This window comes from Meleagris gallopavo, chromosome 1 (assembly GCF_905368555.1).
Source record: "Meleagris gallopavo chromosome 1, MGAL_WU_HG_1.1, whole genome shotgun sequence".
Lineage (NCBI taxonomy): Eukaryota > Metazoa > Chordata > Aves > Galliformes > Phasianidae > Meleagris > Meleagris gallopavo.
The window spans coordinates 193,508,634-193,530,384 of NC_139404.1; the positions used below are offsets into that span (position 1 = coordinate 193,508,634).

A 21,751-nucleotide genomic window follows, 5' to 3' on the forward strand; every position below is an offset into this window, starting at 1 on the left:
CACATTTTACAAGAGCACTGCAATGGGCTGCACAGAGAGGTGGTGGAGTCACCGAGCCTGGAGGTGTTTGAGGAACATTTGGGTTTTGTGTTGAGGGACGTGGTTTAGTGAGAGCTGCTGGTGATGGGTGGGTGGTTGGACTGGGTGATCCTGAAGGTCTTTTCCAACCCTGGTGATTCTGTGATTCATTCTGCTAACAAATCAAATGTGCTGCAGATCAACTCAAGAGGCATTTTGGAAGCCCTGAATGGTAGAACAACGGACTGAACTCCAGTGAAGTCTGGGTATGGATTTGCACAGCCCAGAAACTTCTGATCCTGCTTTACATACAACAGAACTGAGGCATCTGAGAATTCAGAAGTTAAGATATTCCCAGGGATAAAGGACAGCACATTTGAAGCATCCTGAACAACAGCTCTGGACTTTCCCTCTTTAAACTTTCATTGGATAACAGTGTTATCTATGTGTTAAAAAAACCTACTCTTACTGTGATACTCCATTTCTCTGAAATACAGATTTTTGTCATGTAGCAACCTGAAGGCTCTCCATGTCTCCATGACAAGGGGAAATGGTTTGAAGTTGAAGTAGGGAAGAATGAGGTTGCATATAAGGGGGAAATTCTTTACTCAGAGAGTGGTGAGGTGCTGGAACAGCTGCCCAGAGAGGCTGTGGATCCCCGTCCATCCCTGGAGGTGTTCAAGGCCAGCTTGGATGGGGCCCTGGGCAGCCTGGGCTGCTGTGAGATGTGGAGGTTGGTGGCCCTGCCTGTGGTGGGGAGTTGGAGCTTCGTGGTCCTCGAGGTCCCTTCCAACCCAACCCATTCTGTGATTCTATGATGGCTAGGACAACCTTCTATCTCACACCTCAGAAAGAACCCTAAGCCAAATTCCAAAACGATACTGACTTACATTTAGGACTCACTCAAACATTAAGAGCACAGCAGAACCACCCCGAAGGAAACCAGTACTCACAGCTTTGGAGCAACAGGAGCGGGCAGGAATCCATACTCCACAGCCTCACACGGAAGGTCCTCCATCCCACTCGACCCACTCAGCTGATCCCCACAATTGACCAGAGTCCAGTTGGGCCCCCAGCCCACACGGAAGGCACGTCCCATGAACAGCGCCATGTCCATCAGCAGCTTCCCCTTCCCATAGGTGATGGAGCTCTCCAGAGGGACCAAGCCCTGCTGCCTGCGGACACCCACTGTCCTCATCTGCACCTCGGGGACCGACGGAGGGACGGCGAAGGCTGATGCTAATGGAGAGGATGCTGACCAGCAGGCAGGGGAAGGGGAGCTGCGAGACGCCCTGGGCTCCTGGAGGTCATAAAGAGCAGTGCTGGGTGGTTGGAAAATGGTATCAGCAAACTTGGATTGCAGCAGCCCGGCGACTGGAGGGAAGAAGGGGGAAGAATGGTTAACCACACATGCATCTGTCTTTCATCAGGAGGTTCTGATATTTTATTACTTCTGGCATCCTGGCGTATCAGGAATGGTGTGTGAGCAGGACCAGGGAAGTACTCCTGCTCACTGCTCTGCACTGGTGAGGCCTCACCTCCAGCACTGCGTTCAGTTTTGGGCACCTCAGTACAGAAAGGACATGGAGGTGCTGGAGCAGGGCCAGAGAAGGGCAACAAGGCTGGGGAAGGCTTGGAGAACATGGCCTGTGAGGAGAGACTGAAGGAGCTGGGGCTGTTTGGTCTGGGGAAAAGAGGCTGAGGGGAGACATTATGGCTCTCCATCAACACCTGAAAGGTGATTGCAGCAGAGCAGGGCTGGTCTGTTCTCACAGCTGACAGGAGGAGGGGAAATGGCCTCAAGTTGCACCAGGGGAGGTTTAGGTTGGATCTCAGGAAACACCTCTTTACAGAAGGGGTTGTTAAGCAGTGCAATGGGCTGCACAGGGAGGGGGTTGAGTCACCATACCTGGATGTGTTTAAAAACCCTTTGGATGCAGTGCTCAGGAACGTGATTGAGCTGAGGGCTGTTAGAGTTAGGGTAGGATGGTTGGGTTGTGGTTGGATTTGATGGCCTTTAAGGTCTTTTCCAACCTGAGCAATTCTATGATTCTATGATTTCAGAGGTATTTCAGTCCTTCATAACCAGCCAGTGAAAACACTCACCTGGATCTGCTGTGGCAATGCACAGCTAAAAGCAATTGTTTGCAGTATTGAGAGCCATGAAATCCACCACCCACAGAATAATTTGGTCCAAACTAAAGAAGGTGGTATTACATGTAGCCTCACCCAAAAACGGAGATTTTGAAAGTAATTATGACTTTAACTGATATAGTTAAACCATGAGAACAGGAACATTTCAGAGAAAGCAGACACTGAAACTGTCCTCGATTTCAGGTCAGACATTTCATTCAGGAAGCATCTCCATGCTTATAAATGAGATGTGCATTACTCCTATTGGAATCACTCCTCTGTGGGACACACAAACCACCACGGAGCAGCAGGGGAGTCTGCAGCATCCCCTAGGAATGTGAGGCAGAGGGAGAGAAAAGAGAAGCATGGGACACAGCAGTGTGCAGCGAGGCCAGAGGAGGAAGGCAGGAGCTGCAGCCCTGGGAGATGGCCGTGGAGCAGGAGGGCAGGCCAAAGCACAGCACACACCTGCTCTGCCACCCACTCAGACAGTAATAGGGTTTTGCAGACCGATGTTAGAACTGAACTCTTTCTCCATGCAGTGTGTGGTCTGCCACAGTACCTGAGCATCTCTTCTGTCCTTGGGATTTTGAGATAGGGAGCCTTGGAGAACAGATCTCCTGAGAAGTATCCATTTTTGTAAGTTGCTTCCCAGAGTGATGGTCCAGGATTAAATCCAGGTCATCTTCATCAGCAAGCAAGGAAGCTTTCATAATCTAAAGAGGCAGAAGTCAAATCTGCACGTCAGCAATCATCCTATTAGCAGCAGCCAGCTGATCTCATCTGCTCCCCACCCAATAAAGATTAATTCCACATTCTGTGTGCAACTAAACGCACTCATACCACACTGCATGCCACAATCCAAGAGAAATGAAAACAAACTCAGCAGTTACTGATTAACTCTATCAAACTATTAGTTATAATGCCACAGTGCGTGGGAGGATGGGCACGAGGTCCTCTGATAACCATGGGTTTTCAGATCTTAGCTCTGGCTACCAGTGTTTGCCCAGAGAGGCTGTGGATCCCCGTCCATCCCTGGAGGTGTTCAAGGCCAGGCTGGATGGGGCCCTGGGCTGGTACTAAATGTGGAGGTTGGAGCTTCATGATCCTTGCTGTCCTTTCCAACCCAAGCCATTCTATGATTCTATGAATATTTCAGCTTAAGTAACACTACTGCGTTTTCCTAAGATAGGAAATACAGGTAGAAGGCCATGAGCATTCAAGGCATTATCTTTTCATGCAAATAAACAAACAAACAAGCCCAAAACAACAAAAAATCCCACCAAGGAAAACCACAAAACCAAACTATCAGCCAAAACAGACCACAAGCTCAAATTCAGCTATCCTATTAACGTGGCTGGCCCCAAACCGGGTCAGGAGCAGCCCAGGTTAGGTGTGAGCTCACCAATTCAGAGCTTTGAAACCTGACTGTCATTTTAAAGATGCTTCGGTGTTTCTGCTTTAAAGCTTTCCGACCTCTGAGGATCCCCCACAAGCACAGAAGCACACAGACAGGGCAGGCACACTGAGCGCCGCCGACAGGTCCTGCCAAAGCACCTCTCAGAGGGAAAAGCACGGGGCCTTACCTGCAGGACATGGGGGTTGATGCCCAGCGTGGAGGCGATGTGAGCAGAAGCGGGCACTGCCTCCTGCTCCTCGGCCACGCTGTCCTGCACCGCGGGCTCCTGGGGAGGCTCCTGGGTGACGTCTGCCATGTCACTGTCCAGCTCCACCACTCTGCCCAGCTGCTCCACCTCGGGGCTCTGCGGATACAGGCACAGAGGTGGCATCAGACAACAACAGATCCCAACGGCTCGCTAAGAAAACGTTCTTAATATCTTCAACAATCACCTGCACACGAAGCGGAGCACCGCCTTGCTCGTGTCAAGACTCCAATTTAAGTTTAGGGAGGAATACAGAACCTGTTCCCATTTTCTTCAGTGTTGCAACGTTAACGGTGCAAGTTAAAGCGAAGGAGAAGTCACAGCTTAGTTGTGTCCTCCTGCAGCTTACCACTTTGTGCCATGCAGTGCAGGAAGCTGTTCTTCAGCTTTCCGCTTCCAGGTGACCAAAAAACGAGGTCTGTGCATCCCCTTCTCCCCCACAATGCTATCACACAAAGAAGTTTCCTGGGCCAGAGTTGAACCTGGGACATTTCAGATGGCAGCAGCCAGCTCAGGAACAGGGACTGTGCAGCACTGGCTGCTGCTGCCCATGGTAGGTGATGAGCAACACTGCGATACCTGCTTTGTCTCCCCAGCTGCGACGCTGTATAATATGAGGCCACGTTCTACAAACGGACACAATAACCTTCATGATCACACAATACTGGCTCACAGAGTGCGTGTGCACATTTCTTTATTATTATTATAAACCAGGACACTGGATTGGAAAGTTGCACTGTCTATCTGTAGCTAAATTTCTCACGTCTGCTCCAGTCCAAGGCAGGATGAACTCAACGTATGGATTTTCTGAAGGCACTCACGTGGTATAACCTCTGTGATGATCCTGAAGTGAGCTCTACAACCTCCAGCTGCTTACAAGAACTCAGCTTCACCTTCCAGGCAGGGCCAAGGAACGTTCAGCCACTCCCAAAGATAAGCAGGCAGCAGAATGGTGCTCCAGCAGTGCCATCACCTCCACTCCAAAGCCCACCTGCGCACCGAGCTGCCCCACACCCAACACAGAACGTGACAGCACTGCAAGCTGCTCAGCTGCCTTCCAGCCTCACTACCCAAATAGTTTGATAGGGCAAAACCCTTGGAGAGGGGCATCTACTGCTGGTAAAGTGCAGCTAATGGGTCAGCCTGGAAGCAGCACCTGGCCAACAGCAAGCGGTGTGGGCCTAATTAGCTGAGCATCTTCCAGGTTCCAGTCCTCTAATGCTCCTGATGTGCTCTAACCCAGGCTCCAGCTTCCATCCCAGGTCCTCCGATAGGGGTGGCCTGGGAAAGATGCATCTTTACAGCTGACCTGCTTTCCAGATGCAGTGAGGTACACCACAATATACAACACATATGTGCTCATATTCATGCCTTTCATACCTCACTGCCAACCACACCGAGGAATTTAGAAGTAGACTCAACTGGGCTGCTACTGAGCTCATTAAAGCCAGCCAAGAAATGCCACGAAGGTCATCAGATGAGGTAAAAGTGAGATTGCAAGGGCAGCACTTAGCAGATGGAAGCAGCAGGGAGTGGTGCCTGCAGTATGCAGAATAGATTCACAACTCCAAACTCATTTATAAACAGGAGTTTCACTGCTCCCCTCGTTGTGCTTTAATACAGGAAGGACACAGTGCAACCATCTCCTCTGGACCTCGCAATACTAATAAAATCATTAACATTCAAGTTAGTGAGAGAAGAAAAACCCAAATCCAGTTCCTGAAAGCTTCCCAAACTGCAGAGAAAGTCATTTTCAGATGCTCAGGGCAGTGAGTCTGGCAAGTTTTCAAGCCACACTGGGGCTGTTTCTCAGAAGTCTGGAAAATGAATCTTGGAGTAGGTCCAGAGGAGGCACTGAGATGATCAGAGAGCTGCAGCAGCTCTGCTATGAGGAAAGGCTGAGGGAACTGGGCTTGTTGAGCTTGGAGAAGAGAAGCTGCAGGGAGACCTCAGTGTGGCCTTCAGTGCTTGGAGGGAGCGGATAAACAGGAGGGGGAACGGCTGTTTGTGAGGGTGGGTGGTGACAGGACAAGGGGAATGGTTTGAAAGTGAGCCAGGGGAGGTTTGGGTTGGATGTGAGGAGGAAGTTTTTCATGCAGAGGGTGGTGAGGCAGTGGAACAGGTTGCCCAAGGAGGCTGTGGATGCCCCATCCCTGCAGGCATTCAAGGCCAGGCTGGATGTGGCTCTGGGCAGCCTGGGCTGCTGGTTGGTGACCTGCACACAGCAGGGGGTTGGAAGTGGGTGAGCACTGTGCTCCTTTGCAACCCAGGCCTTTCTGTCTTTCTCTGATGCCACAATGCAACAGAGCTGGCTGTACTGAAAAGCATTTGTGTCACCTGCTGCCACGTGTCCAGGCCCCTTCAACCTAAGTGGCAGAGCTGCAAAGGCTCACATGCTTCTACAGAAGTTGAGATTAAACCCTAGACTGCATAAGATTAAAAAAAAAAAAAAAGTATTCCAGGTTGATTTAATGAGAATTCCTACCACAGAAGTCATGAAATTATTATTTTGTGCAAGCAGGGCCAAAACACAACTTGCTATTTCTCACCATGCACTGAGCAGATCCTCATCCTCAAGCCACCCAAAGCCACTGGCCAAGAGACCAGCTCCAAGTGCTGCTACAGAAGATGAGTGTTCAACCTATCTGAATTACTGCCTCTGAAAAGCTGCTTTCACGTTTTGACTTTAAGCCACAGAAATAGAATTCCTCTGCTTCCCCATGGCGCAGGGTATCAGGACAACAGCACACACACCTCGACACAGGATCTGTGCCTCAGTGAGCTGCAAGCTTCAAGATCTGCTTTCACTCTGCAGTGATCTGCAGTCACAGATTACTGAAGGGGAAAACAAAACCAGCTTTGGCAGAGCCTTCCAGCAAGTCCCATCCAGCTGCTGGATACCCATCCTGCTGCTCAGCCCTTCTGCCCTGACTGCTGAAGGCTGCCTTCCCCCCCACAACCAGCTCAGAGAACAACACAGAAGTCTCCTGCTCTCTGCACTTGCATGCTGTTTTATGAGAAGTTACTCCAAAAGAAGCACAGCTCACTCACAAACACCTGCCCTCAGCACCTGGCATGAAGTGCACATCCCACCCCATCAGTGCCACAGTGGCTTCCAAATGGGATCTGTTTAACCATGAGTGGAAAAAAAACAAAACAAAACAAAAAAACCACAGACTAATTTAGCTTATCACATTTGGAAAATGCAAGTGTATGAGGTGCAGTGAGACTGTGTGAAGGAAATTAATGTTAGGCCATAAGAGCTGACCAGTAAAGGGACAGAGTGCTGCCTTCCCTAGGCACAGCACACAGGCACACACTGAAGGTGCATTACAAAGCTTCAGTGGCATTACACCCCACTTCAGTATATTTAAAAATACAGTGCGTGATTGGCCTCAAAAAGTAGTTTTTAATAAAGATAGGGCACATTCTTTGAGTATAAAGCATACAGTCCCACTTACTAAACGAGGGTCAAGTCAAAGCAGCACAATGCCATCTCAAGGCAGGCAGCACAAGGCATTTTAGTTATATAGAATGTAACCAGTATTTACAAAAACAAGCTTTTCTTCCAGAGGTGGCAAATACGCCAAGTTCAGTCTAGGCCAGAATCAAGAAACAAGGCTTGAATGCCCTCCCAGCCCCCTACGTTCTCAGTATGAAGTGCCAAGTATCTTAACGAAAAAGAACATGCAAACACTCATTGAGAGGTCAGAAGAGCTACTGAGTTTATGAAAGTTTGTATACTGTTTGGCTCTTCGGTTTCCAGGCTACTTCTCACTTGAGCAACCCCTCCCCAGGCACCAGATAATTCTTCACATTTCATTTTTTCCAATTCCCTTTTTGTCACTGTCCTCCTTCTACCTGAGCTGGAGGCGTTGGTTTGCCATTTAAGGCCATTTGCTGAGGTGGCAGATGCCCTGGAGGAGGCACTGGTGTGGTTTTTAACTTCTTTGCGTCCACTTTTAAAGGATGCTCTTCCTCTTCCTCATCTGAATCTTGCAGGCCATATTTGGAGAAGTGTGCCACCTGTGCAATGAGAAGAACAAACATGTCAAAGGGGTGGCAGCAGGGACAGGGAGGTGATCGTCCCCCTCTGCTCTGCTCTTGTGAGGCCCCATCTGCAGCACTGCGTCCAGGGCTGGAGCCCCCAAGACAAGAAAGACAGGGAGCTGTTGGAGAGGGTCCAGAGGAGCCACAAAGATGAGCAGAGGCTGCAGCACCTCCCTACAAAGACAGGCTGAGGGAGCTGGGCTTGTTCAGCATGGAGAAGAGAAGCTGCGGGGTGACCTCAGTGCAGCCTGCAGGACCTCAAGGGAGCCTGCAGACAGGAGGGGAGTCAGCTCTTGGAAAGGGGAGATAACAGCAGGACATGGGGAATGGTTGGAAGGTGAGGGAGGGCAGATGGAGGTTGGATGTGAGGGGGAAGTTGTTTGCTGTGAGAGTGGGGAGGTGCTGGAACAGCTGCCCAGAGAGGCTGTGGATCCCCGTCCATCCCTGGAGGTGTTCAAGGCCAGGTTGGATGGGGCCCTGGGCAGCCTGGGCTGCTGTGAGATGTGGAGGTTGGTGGCCCTGCCTGTGGTGGGGGGTTGGAGCTTCGTGATCCTTGAGCTCCCTTCCAACCCAACCCATTCTGTGACTGGGTGTGTGAAACCTTGGGAGCAGTGTGCCCAGCATTGTGTCCAAGTGGTTCTGAAGAGCTCTGAAACTCCTCAGCCTCTCCAAATACCACTGCCAGCACTCAGTCACCCACTAAGTAAGGAAGCTCTTCCACTGAACACCTTCAGCCACTCAAAGAAGTTTGGGCCAGTTCAGTTAGGACAGTTTATGCTACAGGAAAAGACTTCAGATCATAGCACAGTTTGAATTCAGGCCTGATACTCCATTTAGCCCACAGTGAGAACAGAACCCTTACCTTGAACACCCAAGATCCAGTCTCAGGGCGGTACTCCTTGAAGCGAGCGCCCTGCTTCCGAGACACAGACTCCAGCCTGCCCTCATAATTCATCTCTGCCAGTCGTTCTGGGCTTTTTATCAAGCCACGAGAAGTTTTATCCGTGGGCCAAACTCCATCTAATGTAACTTCAGCTCGTCTGTTAGAGATGGACAAGAGCATAAGTGACAACAGGGTTTCACACAGGGCTATCAGAGCACACACAGGAGATGAACACTGGGCCCCTTGCTCAACTTGCTGAACCTCAGAAGAGGTTTATAACCAAATTTCTGGTTAAGAACCTTGCAGATACTCAGCAACTGCACAGTGCTGCAGCCTGAACACCCGCTGTAGATTTACATTTGCCAGCAGCTGCCTGCAAACAGTGCCAACACAATAAAAACATCCTTACAGACAGCGTGTGCACAGCATTACCTATTGAGGCCTTCACCAATAGGTGGCTTCTTTTCATCATCTGGGTAGACAATAACCTCTTTCCTACGGATATGTACAATGTCATCCAGATTCAGGTTAGTGAGATTTACTTCTCCTTCGAAGAAAATCGATCCGTAACCTGGAAAGCAAAACAAACACAGCCAAGAATCACAATTTGCCCTTGAATATCTCCTGATGGATAGCTTAAGTCTCTGCTGCATTTCTCTTTCCCCACCTAGCTTTGTCACACCTCAGAACACAGCACAGCTGACTCCCACTTCCCAGTATGAAAATACCGAGATGCCATCAACTTCACTGTCAACTCTTTGGCAGTATCAATACAAAAAGCTTTCTGTGCCAACCACACCCTCAGTTTTATGGCACATGGACAAAGTATTTAAAAAAAAATACAGCATGAACTACTTTTAATTATTATTTTTAAATAGAAGCAGTAAAGAAAACAGCTCAGGCTGAAGGCTTTGTATTAGAGCCCAGCCAGCTCCGGTGCAGGCAGTAGGACAAACAACAATCAGGTCTGCATTCTGCTCCTGCAAGTTCCCCTCTAACAATCTCTGCTCAAGGACAGCAGGCATCCTAAAAGCTACTGGTATTTCTGTTTGTTTTCCCACTCCAGCTTTCAGATCATCCACCAGCTGAGCAATGTCTGTGTGAAAGATCTCTCATTTCACTGCAAGCTGTTCACAATGCAGGGATGCTAGGATTGCTTAGCATTAAACTGAAGTATGGAACTCAGATTCAGATTCCACAGCTTCAAAAACCACCATTTCTAATGTAAATAATGAGAAATGCTGTAGGTGCTCACCTTTACGGCCTATGGTGAAGTCAGTCACAATACATTCATTTTTGTCATTGGTGAACTTGGCCAGCTCCTCCATAGATGGGATGGTGTAATAGCCAGCTCTGGTTAGAACAATTCCTGCAAGAGGAAGAAAAAAGAACTGAGATGATGGCAAAACTGGCAGCTTTAACACTGCTGGTGACTCAGCTGTCCAGGCTTGTGGGAGAAATGGAACAACGGCTCTAGAACTGAGAATCAGTGCAACACAAGCAGAGAAATGCCTCAGTTCCACTGCCTGCAGAGCCATGCAGGCCCCTCAGCCTTACAGCCCACCTTTAGCAGAGATCAGCAGCAGATCTACGGGCAAAAACAGAAAGCACAAATACACGTGGCAGCACTTGACAGACATTCTTCCAGCACCTAATTTGGGAACTGCTAATTTGGCACCTGCCAACCAAGATGCAGCACTTCTCATTCAGCACTTCCTGATGCTCTTTTCAGCTATTAATTCCTCTAACAACTTTTAAAACCCATGAGCCATCTGTAGCATTCTGCATTCACAACTGCTTGCTGCTGAAGCTTCTGAAAATGTTCACTCTGAACACAGCACCTCTTGGTTTTATAAGATGCCACGTATAAAATGAAAGGGTGAACAAGTCTTTTCAGCTTCTCCAGACCTTCACAAGCTTAACAAGCTAAGACAACCCTCCATCTCTCTACCTATGAAGCTGTAAAGCTGTGAAGTTAAGTGGAAGTGACCTGAGGCCCCCCTGAGGCCTACATCTTCCAATTTTACTCCACACTGAACAGATGCAACACAGATCCACTGAGAGGCACAACCACGTGGCCCACGCCTTTCCTGGAAACTTCTCAAATGCTCTTTGCACACTGCTATGAACCACAAGTCCGAATAGATTTGTGTCTTTTGACAGCACTGCAGACAACTGTTTGCTATGGCAGAATTACAGACTGGGCCTTCTTTCTTCTCCCTTCCACACATCCCACCACACCACCAACACAACAGTGGGTGACAAAATGCAATTGCTCCCAGTACAAGAAGGACAGGGAGCTGTTGGAGAGGGTCCAGAGGAGCCATAAAGATGAGCAGAGGCTGCAGCACCTCCCTACAAAGACAGGCTGAGGGAGCTGGGCTTGTTCAGCATGGAGAAGAGAAGCTGCGGGGTGACCTCAGTGCAGCCTGCAGGACCTAAAGGGAGCCTACAGACAGGAGGGGAGTCAGCTCTTGGAAAGGGGAGATAACAGCAGGACAGGGGAATGGTTGGAAGGTGAGGGAGGGCAGATGGAGGTTGGATGTCAGGGGGAAGTTCTTTACTCAGAGAGTGGTGAGGTGCTGGAACAGCTGCCCAGAGAGGCTGTGGATCCCCGTCCATCCCTGGAGGTGTTCAAGGCCAGGTTGGATGGGGCCCTGGGCAGCCTGGGCTGCTGTGAGATGTGGAGGTTGGTGGCCCTGCCTGTGGTGGGGGGTTGGAGCTTCGTGATCCTTGAGCTCCCTTCCAACCCAAGCCATGCTGTGTGATTCTGCTCAATAACTCATTAGAAAAAAAAAAAAAGCAAAACATCATGTGTGAGATATGAGAGTGAAAAAAAAATGTGATTTGTACCCCAAAGAAGACAGGAGGAAATGAAACAAAGAACTGAGGATCCAAAACAGCACAAGAAGCGCACATTAAATGTCACCAGGAGTTATAGATAGGGGACAGCCCCTGCCTCCACCCCCTGTCCAACCTGCAGGATGGACGTGGTGCACCGTCTCAGCCTCTTCTTCACGTTCATCATGAAGGGAATCGTCGTGGAATGAGGCTTCCTCACTGCTGCCCTCCAGGCCGTTCCGCAGGGCTGCCCGTGGGTTGAGGGCCACGATGGTGTCATCCACGCTGTTCTGGTGTTTGTGCACAGTGTTCTCAGGGCTCTGTGGGATGGGCTTGGCAATGGGGTTGGTGTAAAACCTCGTCACTTCGTGGTGCTCCTCCTCCTCCTCGCGCTCACCATCTTGTCTGTGGTTTTCATCAGGAGGTACCGACAGAAAGAACCTAAAGCAACAAAGAACAAAAAAAAAGGTTTTTTAGTTCTAATTTAGTTCTAATGGGTTCATGTCAGCATTGAAATTTAGTGTCTTTTTGGACAAAAAGCAAACATCACTACTCAACAAGCTGCAGAGGCAGCAGGTAAAGGGAAAGCGTTTTTCGTTCCCCTTTACTGTGCTCTTGTTCAGCACTCTGCCACTCTGCATCCCATCCGGGCCTCCCAGTGCAAGAGAGATACTGAGATACTGACACACTCCATGCTGGCACAGCACAACGCCTTCAGGGTGCCCCATAGGGGAGGCTGTGGGAAATGGGTTGCTCAGCATGGAGAAAAGGGCTGAAGGGAAATGTAACAGCAGCTTTCCAACACCAAAAGCCAAGAGTCAGGTGTGCACAGACGTGCATGGCAGGAAGATGAGAAACAACGGTCGGATAAACCAAGGAAATCGATGAGGACAGCTAAGTGTTGGAACAGAGGTTGGGGCATCTCCATCCACGGAGATCCACACTGGATAAAGTCTTCAACAACCCAGTATGAATTCACTGCTGACTCTGCTCAACAGATACACCTCCCAAGGTCATCTGCAACCTGAAAGATTCAGTGACTCAGAGGAACCATACTCTTTTCTGCCCAAATACACTGCTTTAGAAGCACGGAAAGATTAAGTCTTGCAGAACTGTGATCAGATCAAATATGAAGGCACTATGTTACAGACCTTCCTTCTAAAACAACAGCTTCAGAGCTGTCTGTTGTACGTGGCTGCTGGCAATCCAGCTAACAAACGCTCCTGTCCTACTAAGAACCACCAAGGTTAGGATTAACGTGGTTAGAAACAAGTTTCTCCACTCTTGCAATCAGTTTTTACTTTTAGGAGCTCTCAATAAAATCAAAACGTTGAGCTACTCGGGATTTTTTTCTCCCCTCAGGCTCAGGTTTAGCTTTTCCCTCAAGAAATGCCATAATTTGTCTCTACAGGAGGTGAAGGGAGACATCCCAGAGAAGTCAGCCCTCTGAACTCCTGATTTGGGTGCAGTGAGCTGGAAATAAGCACAGAGGTAGAGCAGATGGGCAGCCTGAGGGCAGGTCACTCACTCAAAAGGTCAACCTGCTTCCCATGATCAGCTATTATGACATCCTTAGAAATAACTACCTACTTTTTTAACAGTAATTTAGAGACAGGAACAACCAGTTTGTGCTTCTTTCAAGTTTAAAGACACACATCACCTATCACCATACCTGTCTCCATTCTCTGGGTACTCTGGTGGAGAGGCCAGGTCATCACTCTCACGATTGACAGGGGAGAACAGACTGCTGCCACTGAGGTTCTTCAAAACCAACTTCTTGATGCTCTTCCTAAAACAAAGAAAACAACGTGAAGACAAATATAAACTAAGCTCAAGAGTTACTTTTCCTTTTAGTTTGTGCTTAAAAGGTCTTTCAGTGCCTGGCTCATCTTCCTCCGAAATATTTCTGTTTGATTAAACAAAAATGAGAACTGCCTAAAGCCCTTTTTGGGATTGCCACCAGTGCTCCCAGAGATTGAAACCAAAAGCCTCGTCAGGACACACGCACAGCATTGCCACTCCATTCCAGCACTGTGAATCTGATACAGAACCAGCATCAGACCATGAAATCATCATCAGTCCTCCTTCAAATGACAGCATTAGCAAACCTAACAGCCCCTCTACCTCAGCTGCAGGGAGCTGCACGCTGTACAAACTTCCCTTGTAGAATTTCTGACTTCACAGAAGCTTCACTCCAACTGTCACCTCATTTCACAGCTTCTTTGCAGTTAACAGATGAAGATGACCATTTTTATCTCCTCTACAGAAAATATTAACCTCCAAAGTATACACAAATCCTATTACTGCTATTCCTATTTGCATCAGGTCACAAAAAGTAACGGACTTCAGGACTTCATACGATCAGAACTGAGGCCATGCTACAGTTCTTCCTGCACCTCCTCCCTCCGGCACGCAGAAAAGAAGAACTCACTTTGGCATGAAGGCACCATTGGATAGGGATGGCTCATCGTCATCGAGGCCATCAAAGAGCTGAGACTTGGCAGAGCCTGCAGACTGCAAAGCCTTTGGGCGCACTCTGGTCGCAGGACGCGGGGTCAGTTTGTAGTGGGTGGGTGTTGTTAAGGCCTTCTGAGCTGCAGGGTTGGTCGGCTTCAGCCGCTGGAAAAGAAAAAGAAGAATTGGAATTTCCATATCATGTGGAACATACAGACACACTGCCTTGTTATCCAGCCAAAGGCCTTAAGGAAGTGAAAGACTTGATGGGACACCAGTAAACAGGAAGAGACACAGAGCTGGCTGATGACAGCTCATGGAAGATGCTGAAGACCAGAAGTCTCCAGTCACACGTTGAAGGGCCATGACACCACAAACACAGCTCTGGGCAGGGCCAAACAGGGCTGTAGCTGCTAAGAAGTGGGAATCATAGAATCCTAAAATGGCCTGGGTTGCAAAGGAGCACAGTGCTCAGCCACTTCTAACCCCTGCTGTGTGCAGTCGCCAACCAGCAGCCCAGGCTGCCCAGAGCCACATCCAGCCTGGCCTTGGATGCCTGCAGGGATGGGGCATCCACAGCCTCCTTGGGCAACCTGTTCCACTGCCTCACCACCCTCTGCATGAAAAACTTCCTCCTCACATCCAACCCAAACCTCCCCTGGCTCACTTTCAAACCATTCCCCTTGTCCTGTCACCACCCACCCTCACAAACAGCCGTTCCCCCTCCTGTTTATCCGCTCCCTTCAAGCACTGAAGGCCACACTGAGGTCTCCCTGCAGCTTCTCTTCTCCAAGCTGAACCAGCCCAGTTCCCTCAACCTAAGGAATGCTGAGAGGAAGCCACAATAAAGGGAGACAAAGTGATCAGGTATCAAACAAGCTGGCTTTGTGTACACCCGTGTCAGTCAGTATGACTGTGAGATTGAGCCTTGTGCCCCATCACAAACATCTCTCCTTTTTTAATATCCAAAACTTTCTGTCTTTCAGTGTAATCTGACTTATGTGTAAGAACACAAACAGAGAAATGCAGGAATGAATTTGCGACCAGCATCTGGAGCTGTCCTGGCAAGGATATCAGGCAAAGGAGTCAGCATCTGGGCGGGCTCAGGATCTGGGCAGAGATAGTGATTCTATCTGATCTATCTATTGTGATTCTGTGATTCTGTGATAGTGGTCAGACAGAGACAAAGCTAAAGCTCAAAAAGTGCACAAATGTGCAGGTGAATCTACAGAGCAGAGTCTGTGTACATTCACTATGGACCTTCAACCCCCGTCAGCCAAAGACAAAGAAGTGATTTGGCTGCCTCTGCTCCATCTATGTGAGTCCCTGTGGTGCTCTATGTGGGTGCTGTGAAGGCAGTGCCTCAGCACGCTGTGTGCAGCTCCACCCCTGCAGGTATCTGTGCTCCATGCCCAGCCTCACAAACAGCTAAGCCTGCAAGCAGGAAAGCAGCAGCCACCATTAGATCATGATGGTCCTTCTCAACCCAGGCCATTCTATGGTTCTGTCCTTCAGCTTGGGAAGGAGACCCCTGGGAGCACTGAGATGGGTTCCACCAACTAAGCAGAACACTCACCCTCCAGAACAGGGAAGGACAGCAGCCATTCCTACATCCCTAAACCCTCAGAAGTCTGAGAAGTGTGTTTTGGTTGTTTTCAAACCAACCGACAGGTCGAGAGGCTGCCACAAGCAAAATGCTACAAGTATGCCAACACAGACAGTCACACAGTGCAGCTCTCAGCAGGAACTCCAAAGTCAAGCAATGATGTATCAGAAGTAAAGGAGGCCCCAGAACAAGCAGTATGAGAGCATTAAGGAAAGAAAAAAGTCTTTCTTTCCTTGCATCAGTCCTGCATCAGTACGAGCATACAGGTGGCAAGCCCTTATGCTGCTCACTGCATGCTTGAGTGAAAATAGGACAGTCTATCAACTGAAATCATTTCAAACCTTCCCCAGAAAATTGAGTTTAATACACTCACCTCTTCTTTCTTCTTTGGGTCTGACATGGGGTTTCTGAAAAGTGGAGAATCTCCAAAGGGTGAATAAGTCAAACTATTGAGGTGCTGCTGGAGGACTGCCTGCTGGGCAGCCGATGCATTAGGATCTGTCAGTGCTGCAAGAAGAACAGTTTTTAGCAGTCAACATTAATAGAGTCAAGGCAGATAGAAAAGACAACCTCTCAGCCAGAGGATCTCCTCACAGGAGTTCCAAATCCTAAATTAACAGCATCCTTTTTTCCCCTGCTCTTCAGAATTCTGAAGGAAGAAATCATATCCTATTCCTTCACTGGAATTTGGAAACGCACTCATTAAAAAGCTGAGCGTAGGGAGCTACAACAGAGCAGAGAGCAGGACCTCCTGCCTTCCAGCACCTCCACTCCATACAGTGGGTTTTTGAAGCATTAGGATGTTCATGTCTTGGAAAAGAAAAAATCCTGGCTGCAATTCTTTCCTGCTGCAGTGATCAAACATAGATCCGAAGTCCTCTCAGCAGAAAGTCTTCAATCTGTCCATCTTACAGCCTCTAATTTCAGTCCCCCATTGAGATCCTACAGAGATCACATTACAGAACATTTAAGGGCATAAAGCACCTTGTTTTTAATTCCAAGACCTGAAATCTTTTGATCCACCTCTGCTCACACAGCCGTACAGCAGCAGCTTCTCTCTGGCAATCCCACCAAGCACCCAAGCACGGAGCTGAGCCTCAGACATCAGCCAGCTTTTGTGGGCCCCTTCCTGCCACACAGTGCTGCGTGCCACCCTTCCCTCCTTCCACCCCACTGGAAACCATTTGCTGACACTGCTACCTGTGAGGGGCAGAGCACCATGGCCACGTGTGCCATCCCCAAAGTGCTCGGCTCTGCCCAGCAGGACGCAGTGCAGGACTTGGCAGGCACTACAGAATGATGCGTGTGGGACAGATTCTACCACCACACTCACCTGTTAAGCACCCTGAGTCTCCCAGATAGCATTACTAAAGAAATTAATGCCACGTTTCTTCTTATAAATGTATGAAATGCATCCGTTGCTGCCCCAAAGTGACTGATAGGAACCATCTTATAAATTTTGAAAGGAAAGCACGAAAGCATCTGTAAGTGTTGATAATGCTGACTTCGAATTACATTTGGAAAAATATACATGGGATGCTAAGGAGGGAAAAACAGCACAGCCTACATTGCTACTGAGAGCAGAAGCAGCCTCAGAAAGATCCTCCAGCATTTGTTTGGCTCCACACCACTGGAGCAGGGCGTATTTCCATGCTCAGACACGTTTGTGACCAGGAAGGGAGCAGTGATTGAACTCGGGCTGATGCACACTTACCTACAGCAGGCTGAGGGGCTCCAAAGCCCAGAGTAGCAGTGGAGGTATTGAACCCTGGTGCTCCAAAAGCTCCTGTTCCCAGCGTCCCACCAAGTTTAGGCTGGGTGTTTCCAAATAATGAAGTCTGTCCCGCCCCGAGGGCTACGGCACGAGAAAACTCACTGTAACACTTTGAATAACCAGTTTATCCCACAAAGAACTCATTAGCAAGTTGCAAGAAAGACTCGAGGTGTGCATGAATGCTACAGGCACCCCAGACTCACACAATCAGACCAACAGAGCCTTCGAGGCAAGCCACCAGCCTCTGAGCCATTAGCCACAGCCAGAAGTAACACTGCCCACAGTCTCTACCAGGTTAATCAGCACAGCAGTATCCAGCTCTGCTCAGTTCTGATGTAAGACAGGTTCATGACTTCAAGCCAAAGCTCCTACAGCCACTGCTGCGTTACCAGAGTTAGTGAGTGCTACAAAGACCTCACCAAAGCTTGAGGACTATGCTTAAGCTGAGACAGAACAAGCCAGAAAACTGCTTACCTGTTCCAAACCCTGTCCCAAGCCCCGTTCCCAGAGTCCCTGTTGCAGGCTTATTTCCAAACAAGCTATTTCCAGCATTGTTGGCACCAAAACCTTCAAGGACACAAACAGGAGCTCATTAATCTAAAGCTATTAGCAATGAAATTCAGAATATAAATAAGCATCAGCCACTCAAAGACAGCTCTGCTACAGTTAAGGTCAAGTTTAACACACCGCTGCCAAAACTGCACGTTAAACAAGCAGCAAGAAGGGACTTCAGTGTAAAAATAACGTACACGAGTTATGCATGTACAACTGACAACATTAGTTCAGAAATTTACTGTCTTGCTTTCTTAAGCTTTTTAATTCGCTACAAAATTCAGTATTTTATAAAGCCAAAAAGGACATCGTTATTCTGTTGCCTGTTATAGCATCAAGCACATTTAGTTTCTTGAACTGCCTGCAAGGAACATCCCACTGCATACTGTCTATACCACACACACTTCTGGTTCTTACAGCCCCCATTCAGGAGAGTGCACAGCTCAAAAGCACACCTCTAAAGCTCACCCAAATCTAGCACTACACAGGTTAGATTGTGAACTGAAGGCTGCAAACCATTCTGTTAATGGTTAATTACGTGGCCATTAATTAGTGGAAGGACAGAATTAAGCTGGAGAACTGCAGTCACAAACTGACATCAGAAGCACCCCAGACCCAAACTATTCCTGTCTGCTGTACTGCTGCAAACAAAGCAGGGCCATTAACACAAACACTGGAATTGCTGCTGCTCTACTCCACAGCAGCAGTGCCCTAATGGCTGTTGGTTCTCAATACAAGGGGTTTGGAAGCAACTTCCAAATAAAAGATGGTAACAAATTGCCCAAGCTCTGTCACCACAGTGGGCCTGGCCTGCTGCAGTGCTGCCCGGGCAGCCTAAGGGCTGGACAATTCCTCCCCTTTTTTCTGGAAGATGGATATGGCAGAATAGCACTTTTTTTCCATCTGTTTTTGTAGACAGAAAAAAAAAAAGCTGTCAGGATTTCCAACACTGTAAACCCAGCTCTGCTCCCTTTGAGGAATAAGGGTTCTGCTGCTCTCAGTGTCAGCAGACAAAGGAAGACTGACGTTTACTTGAACAAATACACATTTCATAGAATCATAAAATGGCCTGGGTTGAAAAGGACCACAGTGAACCCAGTTCCAACCCCCCTTCCATGGGCAGGGTCGCCAACCACCAGACCAGGCTGCCCAAATCCAGCCTGGATTCCTCCTGGACATTTCTGCTGCCTGATCACACACTGAACACCAAACACCATCAGTGTCAGAGGCAAACACTAATGCAAGACCCCAGCCTTCAGAACTACAGATTCTCAAAGTGTGAAAGACAGCAGCTACCAGTGACACTGCGTCTTCTCTCTCTTATACATCATAAGTTTCCGAGATCTGCCATCAAAGCACAGATAGCACTGTGCCCCTGAGCGCTCCTCCGCAATCACAGATGTGTAACAGGCTGCAGATGCACAACGTTGTGGAAGTTTTTTGATTTCAGTGGCTCTTAATTACAGGTTACACCTTCCTAAGCACTGACTGAAAGAGTGGGACTTCAACTGATCTACCGACGTGGTAAGTCAGGGAGCAGCACAGAGGAAAGGTACAGAACGGGATCCAAGGTGCTCCTCTGCAGCAACACCCATGAGAAGGACGGCTTACCTGGGGATTCTAACACCCAACCGTTAGCATGCGACACTCAGCAGCCAGGTGTGTGGTATATGCAGTATAGTTTTAAGTGATTGAATCCCACTTTTTTTTATATGTACCAAAATTGGAAGTGTTTGTATTGGTTCCTAAACTCAGGGTTGGTTTGTTACCAAAGAGCCCGCCGCCAGTGGTTGTACCAAATGAGGTACTGGTCGTGGTGGTTCCAAATCCAGCAGGTTTGCTACCAAACAGGGTCTGGAAGGAAGAAAACATCAATTTGGAAACCTGACAGCACGATATTAAAAGAAGTGTATAAGAGTTTCATTGCAGGCAAGAAAGCAGAACTAAAGCCAAGCACAACCCCAACTCCCAGCACTGCTGTTACGTGCAACCACCTCCTGGAACACAGAGTTTTTCACTCCTCTACCCACAGAGAGAACTTTAAAACCCAAGTAAGTGGCTACTGAGAATCAAGCTCATTCTCAGTGAGGGAACATCAAAACATCAAAAGTAAAGGCCTGTAGTGTCAGCAGCACACCAAGGCACCCCCAGCCACGTGTTTGGCCTCCCTTACTGCCTTGCATCGCTCCAGACACTACCAGCTCCACTGCTTAATTCTGCTTAGAAGGAACTGCACTACTGCTGCACCTTCACTTCGACAACACTGCTCTGAGCGAGGTCAACACACAGACTCTAGATGCCATTTTGTTTTATTTTCATTAATTTTATTTATAAAAATATGAACGTACCGAACCGCCAACACCAAATCCTGTGTTTGCTTGTCCAAAAAGCCCGGTTCCAGTTCCAAACGCAGTGCCAGCATTGGTAGTGGCAGCTGTTCCAAAAAGGCCTCCGGGCTGCGAGGGCTGCGTGGCCCCAAAGATACCCTACAAAGAAGAATTACATTAAAATAACGCCACAAAGCTTTCTGAAGTCCAGCTGTGATGATGAAAGAACAAACGCCAGAAGTTTGTTAAACACTGCAGTATTTTCCTTTTTGATGGGGGGGAAAAAAGGCGAAAACATTTCAGGAGCTTGATTCATTCAGGCCATTAGTTACAGCAAGGAAAACAAACAAAGGAATCCCTGCTCCATACTGTAGTTTCCCCCCCCTGCTGTGAGCAATGAAGATGGGCAATAACCATTCCAGAGGGTTTTCTGAGAGAAGCCACAGCACAGCAAGGAGGAATGCAGCACATCTGCAGCCAGAGCTTCTGGCTATACAATAAATTACAGCCGTGCAGGGCCTCTCAATCAGATGACCCCACCAATGATGCTCATTAGTCACCAGAAAGCACAGAGTTCTTAATAACATTCTGTAGAAATGTTATCAATAACAAGTAACAGAATTTTATCATCTGCATGAATACGATTGGAAAAATCCTTGTGTTGATGAGAACAACCATCTTCAAAAGGATGGGAAAAGTTGTAGGCTTTTACTGTAAGCTGTATAAGCTTGTACCAAAAATGAAAAACACTGATGGGTAAGAAGCTCCTCAACCAGACAGCAGAGCTCAGAGCTTTGCAGTTGAGTTTTAAGGAAGCCATGGAACAACCTGAGGGAGATCAGGATCACTGCATCACAACCCAACCCTGCACAGCTGGAATAGGCACACAGCAGCGCATGAAGGATTTAAACAACTCATCTTACCATTGTGCTCGTGTTTGGCTGTCCTAGAGTGCTGGTATTCCCAAAGGGAAAGCCTGTGTTCTGCGTCGTCGTGGCCTGACCAAATGGTTTGTTAAACAGACTTGTAGTTTGAGTCTGCTGACCAAAAAGACCTCCTGTTGTTCCTGTTCCAAAGCCAGTCGTAGCTACAACGAAAGAAGTTGGTTTAAAAAAAAAAAATCCTCAAGCTTTTATCCCAATCTACACTCAGCACATTCAAACAAGAAAAAAAAAAAGGAACCTCAGCTCAATGGAACAGCAAAACACACGAGGCCAACACAGCACAGCTGCACTCAGATGGAAGCAGTTGTGCATTTTGTGTTCTCCTTGTCCTGAGTCAGTGTGAATTTCTTTAGAAAGAGAGTGGGGAGGTGCTGAACAGCTGCCCAGAGAGGCTGTGGATCCCCGTCCATCCCTGGAGGTGTTCAAGGCCAGCTTGGATGGGGCCCTGGGCAGCCTGGGCTGCTGTGAGATGTGGAGGTTGGTGGCCCTGCCTGTGGTGGGGAGT

The 21,751-nt window shown here is 48.4% G+C and overlaps 1 protein-coding gene across 3 annotated transcripts in view; it reads right to left on the bottom strand.

The window, feature by feature from the left end:
• Positions 1–21,751, bottom strand: part of NUP98 (nucleoporin 98 and 96 precursor) — a 39,135-nt gene that overhangs the window by 10,627 nt on the left and 6,757 nt on the right. Inside the window, exons 8-23 of one of the 3 annotated variants that reach the window (XM_085216670.1) lie at positions 21,226–21,389; positions 20,324–20,461; positions 19,772–19,829; positions 17,898–17,990; positions 17,364–17,504; positions 16,023–16,156; positions 14,021–14,208; positions 13,262–13,378; positions 11,726–12,030; positions 10,004–10,117; positions 9,181–9,319; positions 8,728–8,905; positions 7,677–7,841; positions 3,738–3,914; positions 2,714–2,867; positions 972–1,392 (exon numbers count right to left, since the gene is read on the bottom strand). In XM_085216670.1, the coding sequence (XP_085072796.1) occupies positions 972–1,392; positions 2,714–2,867; positions 3,738–3,914; positions 7,677–7,841; positions 8,728–8,905; positions 9,181–9,319; positions 10,004–10,117; positions 11,726–12,030; positions 13,262–13,378; positions 14,021–14,208; positions 16,023–16,156; positions 17,364–17,504; positions 17,898–17,990; positions 19,772–19,829; positions 20,324–20,461; positions 21,226–21,389 (2,686 nt within the window). Of the gene's footprint in view, positions 1–971; positions 1,393–2,713; positions 2,868–3,737; positions 3,915–7,676; positions 7,842–8,727; positions 8,906–9,180; positions 9,320–10,003; positions 10,118–11,725; positions 12,031–13,261; positions 13,379–14,020; positions 14,209–16,022; positions 16,157–17,363; positions 17,505–17,897; positions 17,991–19,693; positions 19,830–20,323; positions 20,462–21,225; positions 21,390–21,751 lie in introns of all 3 variants that reach the window. The other 2 variants (XM_085216669.1, XM_085216668.1) reach the window with 2 other exon arrangements.